Below are 10497 nucleotides of genomic sequence, written 5' to 3'. Positions count from 1 at the left end.
AGAGATGAGTGGACAGGATTATGCCCAATCCATAAATAAAATAGTAAAATGTCGTGTGTTGCTGATACAGCGGAAATCAGTGTGATGTAGAATACAAGGGCTACATAAGGGACTATTTGCAGATGTAAGTGTAGCGGTTACCTCAGTTCGTGAACTGAATTGGCTCCATGATTCTGGGGAACATGGCTGTGGTCGTGTTCATTACCCTATGTAGAGTCCAAAAATGGAAGCAAAATTTTGCCTACTGTTTCTGTTTGCAAACAGAAGCAATCATGAACTAAGATATTACTATATATCATTTCTTTATCAAATATAAAGTGAGGTTAAGATTATAGTTGGGAGTAAGTCAGTTTATTAGTCCTCAAAACAAAATATATAGTCTGTGTAGTGAATTAAATAAGAGTAGAGATAATCTCCATCCTTATTAACTATATATTGCATAGCATGTCTGTACACATAAATTCTTTTATGCAGCATGACAAAAATACTGCAAATATTTAATTTTTAAAAATGTGTTTCTGTAAAGCATACTGCCATTAATCCTTTTCACTTTGAACACACATAGCCTATCATTCTTGCCACTTTCTGAAACAGTTCCAGAAAGCTTTCATGAGTGTCTTCAGTTGCCCTGCGACAGGTGCCTTGATGTCCCGAATGGATTCACACATTTACCTTTCATGGATGTTTTCACTTGGGATGAGGCAAAAGCTACACAGTGCTAAATCTAATGGATAAGAGATCATAATACTTTATTTAACAGAAATTGGTATAAACATTTTTAATTGATTCAGGACATTGAGGCAACCATGAAAAAGACACTCATGAAAAAATAGTATGAAGAACTACTTCAAAAAGTGACAAAAATAATAGGATGGTAAGTGTATTTCAAGTGAGGGGGTTTTCTGAGGGAGTTTGGTGGTAATGTGTCTTTTGCTGTAGTAAATTTTATTTTAAATTTAAATCTTCCCACCACGTATATGTGTATATGTCATATACAGATAACATCAGTATATAATATACTGATATATTTATTTCATTCATCCTTACATTTAAACCCTGGCTATGGGTATTGACAATAGTATTGTACATTTCCAAAAACACCTCTGCTGTCCTTGTTCGGCTTTCCATCCTTGCTCCATTGCGCTTCCCACCACTCTGCTACCTGAATCCCTAAAACCAAACCAGAGACTTCAGAGTCTCTGCACAGTCATGTGTCCCCTGGTTCTTTTGCATTCCTGTCTATTCTCTTTACCTACCACAACCATTGCTGAAAGAAATGTATTATGTTACTCAGAAATCTGAGTTAATCTGAGTTAAAACATAAACTTCTTTGGGTAAAATGTGTTCTTTGGGGTGATTTCATCTTAATTTCTATTATGGAGACTATATTCTGGTTGTGCATTTTTTTCTTGTTTCGTACATGTATCGAGAGCCTGAGACAGACTGTGTTTAGATTTAGCAGGAATTTCTGTGTATCAATAAGACAACACTGCAATGGTTGCAAAAAGGATCCCTGTTTGTCTCTGGACTGTATTCCCCAAAACTGAGCCAAGTAATGTGGGCACATCTTTATAGTGTCAGAAATCAAAATATTTTTCTTCCAATAACAGTCAATGACTATGTTAGAAGCCTGTTTCAATAACCACTGTTTGATAGTCCCAAGAAACAGATGTTCACACCAAATATACCCGCAGCTGTGTCTTCACATCCCATCACTTCGCCAAAAATGATGTAAGGAGGAAAGGTAACAAAGCCGAGAAGGATCCATCAGTAGCATGATTCTTTAATCACTGTTATTTACAATTTATCATCTGACAGACTTACAGAGAATAAATAAAGAAAAGAAAATATACAATTGGTATCACGTTTCTTTTTCTAATACAGAAAAATTTTACATACTCTATTTTGGAATGTCTAGGATAGTTTTAAGCAGAAATTAAATCCATTTGCTGTTTGCCCCTTGACAACACACATGATCCTCCAAAGTCTGCAGGATAAAGCCCAGATATTTCATCATCAGAAAGCATACTACACAGCTGCATAAACTCAGTCCTCAAAAGGTGTCACCAGCAGACAGTAGGAGATGACTAAAATAGCATTAAAGTAAATAACTATTAAAAATAAGGTTAGATAGAAACTTAGTGTTTGCAGGAATCCTCGAAACTCAATTGTTTCAAAACCTCTCTTTAGGAAAATGGTTTTGCCCTGAAAGTAATTACATGTGTGTGTGTGTGTGTGTGTGTGTGTGTGTGTGTGTGTGTGTTCAAATTCTTCCTGGATACACAGTTATGATTATTTATACAGTTTCTGGACATACAGTTATGAACATGGGCTACCTTGAGATTCAGATCCCATTTCTATTGGGGACCTAAAGTTGTAAACAAGGTATCTACAGGTAAAAACTAAAACACTTATATCAAATGTGCTGGGTTTAGAGCCAGAGTCTGGTCTCTGTTTTTGATCTGATGCCCTATTAAGATAATCCGCAGTACTGTCTACTACAAAGAATGAACCATTCCCACTGATCAGGTTTATCATCACCAAGTATACAAATGGAAGATATACTGCACCTGGTACAAGTCTGGGCATTTTCTTCTTGTTTCAAAATAAACCATTTAAGTTAAAGCAGAGAAATTTTTCCTTAGATTCATTCTGCTAGATAACAACTTTTCCCTCCATCTTTTATTCATTCAAAAACAACAGTTACAAAATATTCAGCAAGAGTTCACAAATGTGCTCAGAAGTTTACAAGACACACTCCTGCAGTCTTGAATAGGGTGACTTAAAATTCACAGAACCGTAATTCACAGAACCAGAGTTTCAACATTTCCCCAGGTTAGGGCTGTGTTTGCATTTGATTTGGTCCAATGTGGCTGCTATTCCAATTAAAAGTATATATTTTAAAAAATGAAACTTTACTCTAAAAAAAAATGTTTTGTCACACATCAGAAATCTATAGCATTGTATTCTGTCCCTTCCACAACCTGTGTCTGGTGCTGCTGAATAAGTGCCACCCAACTCTTGGCCACAATACTGGTTCACTGTAGAGTACTTGCCTTTCCTTCCATGAAAGTCCCTCAGTAGGAAATGCAGAAACTACAGTACCTAGAATTTCCTTCTGTGTCTGGCTCTCTACTCAATAAACTATGGACTTACTACTTTTGATTACCTTCTACGTTTTGGATTATTTCAAATCTAAACAAACCTTAAAATTTATAACCAGGTTAGGCTTGATATTTCTCATTGATAACGGAACAGGTAACCCAGATCTTATCTTTCATGTTCCATCCAAACAAAGCCTAGTTATAAATCAGGGGGGAAAAAACTGCAACTATATTAACACTTGTGGAAAAACGTGATATCCAGGTAAAGTCTGTAATTTAGGTAGTGGTACACTAATGGCCATTTTCTGGTTTTGAAAATAGTTCAAAATGAGCTATTTTTTCCATAGTTTAAAATAGACCATAAAATATTATCAACAAGGAAAAACTAGATCGAGGGAAAGGCTGCTCTGTATTTTTTTAACTTCCTGTGAGTCTAAAATTATTTCAAGATAACAAGTTCCCAAAAAAGATATACAACTAAACCATTCTGCTGCCACCAAATATTGCAGCTAATTGGAGCAGGGAATACAAAATGCCAGAAATTGCATCTCCATTCACCATCCCTGCCTTTTCCCTTTCTAATTCAGCAGGTGGCAATGGAGTGACCAAGTGGCAGTGGCAGGCTTCTATTTGTTTAAAATGTGAAATCTCACTTCAAAAGGATTTCCCAGAGTGGATCAAGATTGACATAGTCCAGAAACATTAGGAACCTACCCTGCACTGCCAGAGGATAGAGAGGTCTGTATGAATTCGATGGAGGATCAAAGACTTCATAGTTATGTATTGTAGTTCTCTTCATTTTTGTCGTTGTGGGCAAAATAGATGTTGCTTTGTCTTAGTATACTTCCTTGGGACATCTTTCCTTTGCCTCATTCACACACTTCCTTTCTTCTGTTCTCCTTTACTCAAAACACATGCCCCACTCCATCGTGGCTTTCTTGCGGGAAGTCTGGATAGGACTGAAAGCAACGTTTCACAGGTGGCACGGGCCTTTTGTGCAGATATCACACCAGTTAGCCACGTCTAACTTACTGTTTCCGTGTCCACCTGTGCTCACTGAAAATGGCTTTAACAAAAGCAAGAGAAGGCAGCACAAAGATTCAAGCAGTATCTTAAACTCCCCACCTCTAGGTCTCCATGTCACCCCAATACTTGGAAAGCCAACCCAGTGCAGGTAAAAAAAATTGATTTCTTCTCATCAGAACTTGAGTCTAAAACACACAGGTACTCAACTGGCCTCTCTCACCCACTTCCTCTGAAATGAAAAAGTCATTCTTTGGGGATTGTGTGGTTTTGTATTAATGAAGGATATTCCCTCCCACACACACCTGTTTGGGTTTTTTTGGTATTTGGAATCAAACTCAGGACCTCGTGCTTGCCAGGCAGGTGCTGTGCCCCTGAACCATATCCCAGGCTGGATATGCCCTTCCTTAAAACTCAAAAACAAACAAAAACCTTCCATTCCATATACTGCACCTGACTTTTCATTTTTGAATACTTCTTACAGTCTCTATCACCCTGCATTTCTTCTTTCACCATTCACATTTTATCTCCGAGTCACTTACTTTTTCTAGCTTCCATCGGGTCTCCCTTCAGAGATTTGCTCAGTGCTTCATCATGGAGTCCATCAGCTCCCGGTCGCTGGTTTCCACCTTGCTTACCCTTGACTGTCTTCCCCACCTCTTCCCTTCCCGAGCATTCTCACCACCTCGCCTCATGCCTCGCCTCGCCTTTCCGGCCCTCTCCAGCCTCCCAGTCTACACATACACACATTCACATGTCCACTTTTCTTTTTGTTTTTGTTGTTTTTGTTTTGCTCCCCACTTACACAAAACTTTCTTTGTTACATACCCTTGAACATCCTTGAGTGATTTTTTTTCACACCTTAAAACCACAAGCTCCCTTTGGGCATTTCTTTTCCTGCCTGGTCACACAAGAGACATATGTGTCAACATTTGCATCTAGCCGCCCACATATGGATCAGCAGATGCACAAATTTGGATCTGACAATCCCAAAACACATGGTGACATGCAGTGATTCCTATATACCATGAAGAGGATAATTTACTGCAAAGATGACCAAACTCCATAGTTTCTCATCCATTTACCTATCTTCTTTTCCAAACAAATCCTAGTTCCATACCCTTAATTTCAATTTGAGCTACTTTTTAATTCTACATACTAAGACTACCACTTACTCTGTTGAGTCGCTCAGAGTTGTGCTGCTAAAGTCTGAGAATGATTTATTAGAAGGTAAGCCTGTGTTTATAATATAAACATCTCAATGGCAGAAGGCAATACCTTATTTATGCCCAAAAGGATACTTGTATATGACAATACATATTTCTGAGCCATCTAAAACAAAGTATTTCTGTGACTCAAAGTCAGGGAAATACAGATATTCTATTTCAATTTATATAATTTGAAAATATGAGATCATTCAATACAATGAGTTGGAACACAACCCTAAAAAGTAAAACCCTGGAGCAATGTTAGACAAAGGAAGATAAAATGATACTGTTTTCTCTTGCTGCCTAAGAACTCATGACATGGTCTGGATGTAACCTTTCCTGAGGCCTAAAGGATAAAGGAGAACAGCTCACAGGTCTTGTTTTCAAGTCCTTCTAATTCTAAGGAAGCTAACAGATTGAAATTAGAGTGAACCAGTTTTGTAAGCGTACATATTTGAACTTTAACGTAGTAAATGAGATAATGTATATGTTAACACCTGGTAACTACACAGCAATATACAAATGAAAGTGTCAGAATTAGTACCATTATACTCCCTGTGACCTTTTTTACTGGCCCTAATTTTCAAAGCAGACAATAACAAGATTGCTAAATCCATATGAGTTTTCCAGCAAACACTGAACATATCAGAACTAGAAGAGACTATAAGACCATCCAATTCAATTTTCTTAATTTACAGATAAGCAAACAAAATTCAGAGAAATAAAGTGACTTGCCCAAGATGGTACACTTGCTTCAGTTCAAAAAGAGGATCAAAGTTCTCAAAGTGATGCTCTCTCCTCTCAATCACTGATTTCTCCAGTTAATCCTGGAAGAAACTATAAAGTACAGAATCATGGGATTCCCATGAAGGACATGTGTTGGCTACAGTCAGAACAGGATCTGCAAAATGAGACTCGGGGATTTAGATTTATGCTAAGGCTGAATAGGGCAGCACTCAAATTCTCAAGAGCGTGGAGAAGGTGAAATGGGCAAGCCGTAGAAGCAGACCTGAGGAAGCAAGATAATTTCTTTGGGAGAATTATCTGTAATATTTCCTGGTTTTTCCTCAATGGAAATTAAGAGTCCCCTTTTCCAGCTTTCCATAGAATCTGCCGATTCATGGGGGATCAAAGCTCAGATTCTGCTGTAAAGAGACTTCTACTCAACACTGCATTCATTTCCATGAATTGTGAGACCAGAGCCTCATGATTTTCTGCTGGTCACTTCATACCATAAGCAAGAGCATATACACTATGCATAGCAGTGGATGCTCATGGTGTACCATGCTAAAATCAAAGAATTTTAGGGTAAGAAAGACATTAAATATTTTCTCATACAGCCATCTGTCTTGTGTTTGAAAACCTCCATGTTTCTTGCATAATTTCTCAGCCTATACCTGACCCTTGTCAGTGACAAAGGACTCCCCATATCTGTGGCCAAGCCCATTTGTCCTTCAATGTTCAGACTCTGACGATGTCTTCCCTATGAAGATTTCCTGTAGCTTCCTTTTATTGGTCCTACATCAACCTTTTGGGGACACTCAGAGCAGATCCTACTTCCTGCTATACATGGCCATTGGATATTTATGCCTGAGAAGTTCAACTCCCAGTGCATGTATCCCTCAGGTTTCATCCATTAAAATTGATAGATTTGAGCAAGAAGGGCCAAGGGACCTCCTATCAACCTACCGAAAACAATCAGGAGTTGCTGATTTAAAAAATCAGAATTTCATTAAAATATATACTTGAAAATATCATAACAAGACAAAAAAGATCCTCACAAATGAATAATAAGCATATACCTGTTAACTATCCTCTGTAGAGTTCCCTTCCTATGTCTAGTAGCTATTCAAGAATTCTTCCATTCAGGAATTGTAATTACAGTTCTGTTTCCTACAACCTTGCAACCTTGCAACAATCTTTCCTATCTACATCTCTGCAGTTTCACAACCAAACTTCAACTCTGAACCTGCCCGTAATGAGGAAAGTAGCCATTCCAAGAACCTAAGACTCTTCAAGAATGTACCATATGCTTTGACAGGAAAGGAAAAACAGGGTGCAGTGTGTCCAGAGACCAAATCAGAAAACCATATTTGATTAGTTGTTCCATGCTGAGTCCACAGATTCTCCATGGCTACCAAGTTCTTTCCTTATGCCTCATCTCATGTTTTCCAAGATACTAGCATACTTCAAGCTTTCCTTTCTGAAGATACTTTATAAAAGGTGACATAGAAAAAATATTGTCAAATCTGCACATTTATAAACATAAGCCTATTTAACCTTTATAAATTACCTGAATTTTCTAGCCTTTGCTAACTAACACTTGTTATATCAAGTAAAAGTTTTACTATATTTTATTTATCCTAAACTTTTTTTTCTTTTTTAGTTCTTTAATGTAAAAAAAAAGTATATATGAGTCAGTGATATGGAGTGGGGAAGTAGAGTCAGGGGAGAGGGAGAGAGCGCACACAAAGCAAACAAGCCTCTGTCCTTCAGGTCCACCAAGTGTCCAGGAGAGTGGCTTAGTGTCCATGGATGAGTGGTAGGTCTTGTGAGGACTCGGGCCATCGGGACATTGGCAGGCACTGACAGCATCACCCGTTGGCTTGCTGAAGGAGCAGAAGGTGGATTTCTTGGAACGACGGGCGGTGTTTGGTGTCTCTTCGCCAGCAGCTCAGCATCAGCTTATACACAGAGTCAGGGCAAATGGCTGGTTGAGGGAGGTAAGTCTTTGGAAACAGAATGTTAAAAAGAAAAAAATATTAAGAGAAAGAAGAAGACTGTGTCATTGCTCAATTTTTCCCCTCTCTGTGTTCTTAGACTTGATTAGTGCCATGGGTGTCATGTCCGTTCTTCTTATTCGCAGGAGTTCTAACTCACAACCACCCCTTCTCTAGTTGTCTGGAGTAGAGCATTATTTTGGCTCCTGCCTTCTTATAAAAGGTGAAATTGAAGAAAAAATGGAGCACATATTCTATAGAAGATCATATTTGATCTCCCTGTATGAAGGTTTGTCTTGGTTGAACCAGTCATGGCAGACATAGAAACTTTCTATGTTCTACTTCAGTTTCTTGATTGACATAAAATCTTAGATGCAGAAACTAGGATGCATAATGTAGCCATGTAATTCCTCACCATAACGTTCTCTGTGCTTCTCCTCCCCTGCACTGGCCCCATGTAGGACAGATTAGCCCTCTGCTTTTTTTTTTTTTTTTTGTATGGGAATTGAACTGACGCCCCTCACATTTGTCAGGTAGGCACTTATGCGACTGAGTTAAGTCCCCGACCCTTAGCTTTGTGCCTTTTAACATACACCAGGTCAGTGCCTTTACCCCATCTCTAGTCCTGGTCTGAATTACAGTTTAAGATTCTACTCTGAAATTCCAATTATAGATTATTTCAAATAAGATAGTACTCTGGGGCCAGCGATTTAGCTTAGCAGCATAAGCACCTGCCTGACAAGTGTGAGGTCATGAGTTTGTTCTCTGGTACCAAAAAAAAGATACTATTCTGTTGACTCCCAGATCACTTTTTTGTGCCTATGATCTATTGCTGCCCCCCTGTTATACATGTTTTTTTTTTATATCTTGGTACAGAAGATTAGAATATTAAATATGGTATTACATTAGATCCTGTCCTGGCTCCACCCCTAGGCCAGTGTAGCACTCACACCCCCAATGCTTAAATTTTAAAAATTGATTACTGTAAAAGATACACTGCCATTTTTATCCTGCTGCTCAAAATACTACCCTTTACTCCACTTATCTCATTATTCTTGCCATTTTCTGCAGAAGTTCTGTAAATTCTTTTTTGTGATTGTCATTAGTTGCATTGTTGTGGCTGCTGCAATGTTCTAAATTGATTCAAAATGTTTACCTTTCATGGTCATTTTAACTTGGAGAAGAGCCAGAGGTTGTGCAGTGTCAGATCTGGCCAACAAGGTGGCTTAAATCATACCAGGATGTTTTTATAAGCCTTGTCTTTTAGTTAAATAGCACACAGCACCAGCATTCATGTTTTTTTAATCACACCTCATGAAAACACTCATGAAAGGGGGCCTCCAGAAGTGCTTCAGAAAGTGCCCAGAAGAATGGGTAAGTGTGTTCAAAGTGAGGATGGGGGTACTTGGAGGAGGGTTAATGGAACTGTCTTTCATTGTAATAAAATTTTTAAATTAAATCAGTCTCTGTACATTCTTATCTCACCTCACAATGACATATTCCTGAACCATAACTAAATTTCTCACCTATCATTGCCTTTGCTGAGTCCAGCATCTGTGGCTGATTAATCATTAACCTGCTTCTGCTGCCCTGCCTCCCCCTCCAGTAACACCAGCCTACATCATGCATCAGAGAAGCTAGGATTTACCTAGCATCTGCTTTTTTCCTGTACCCATCAGCTCTACATTCACAGGCAAATCATGACTTTTTTGGACCCTCAAGTTAGGTCTGACAAGCGTTCACTCAGCACGTTTCAGGATACTATGGCACTAAAATACCAAACATTCAAAAAGAAATATTATCAATATAAATAAAGTACAGACTAATTGATATTCACATATTACTGATGGAATTTAAAACTGCCAAGCCCTTTTGAGATGGTTGTTAAATAATTTAAAAAACATATATGCACTTTTAGTCAACAGATATCAATAAAATAGAAATAATAACTTAAATTATTAGTTGCCCTTTTTCAAGTCTTATAAGACTTGAAAACCTGGCACATAATTGAAGCTGTTTCATAATAATTAATATTACATCTATAGAATTTTGTTTGCCTTTTTAACATCACACAAATAAGCTTTCAAGATTGCATTTGATGTTTTGGTTATTTAATTCCATTTAGACCATAAGCCTGTAAGAAAAATGCCACCTGGGAATTATTCACATCTTAATATAAAACTGAAAGGAAGGATGTCAAGTACGTTTTTAGATTATTGAAATTTTTGATTTCTTAAATCCTTTGTCTTCAACTGAAAACACCCAGACTTATTTAAAGACTTACTTAAAATACCCAGATTTATTTAAGCTAGGGATACTAAGTGTAAAAATCTTTCTGGGTTCTACGGTACTGAGATTTCTTCTTCTGCATCATATCTGCTGTGTTCAATAGGTAAACAATGCCATTTGAAAATGAGTTGGCTAACACTGGTTCAGGCTAGT

At 37.9% G+C, this 10497-nt stretch overlaps 1 protein-coding gene across 8 annotated transcripts in view; it reads right to left on the bottom strand.

The window, feature by feature from the left end:
- Positions 1-1767: 1767 nt before the first annotated feature.
- Positions 1768-10497, bottom strand: part of Ddr2 (discoidin domain receptor tyrosine kinase 2) — a 137259-nt gene continuing 128529 nt past the window's right edge. For all 8 annotated transcript variants that reach the window (XM_063253580.1, XM_063253579.1, XM_063253584.1 and 5 more), the window contains one exon: positions 1768-8064. In XM_063253580.1, the coding sequence (XP_063109650.1) occupies positions 7930-8064 (135 nt within the window). In that variant the 3' untranslated portion in view covers positions 1768-7929. The remainder of the gene's footprint in view (positions 8065-10497) is intronic.

This window comes from Cavia porcellus, unplaced genomic scaffold (genome assembly GCF_034190915.1).
Source record: "Cavia porcellus strain 051 isolate PalLab524CR breed Dunkin Hartley unplaced genomic scaffold, mCavPor4.1 scaffold_7, whole genome shotgun sequence".
Lineage (NCBI taxonomy): Eukaryota > Metazoa > Chordata > Mammalia > Rodentia > Caviidae > Cavia > Cavia porcellus.
The sequence above is the reverse complement of the archived record's forward strand: the minus strand, read 5'-3'. Positions and strand labels throughout refer to the sequence as shown.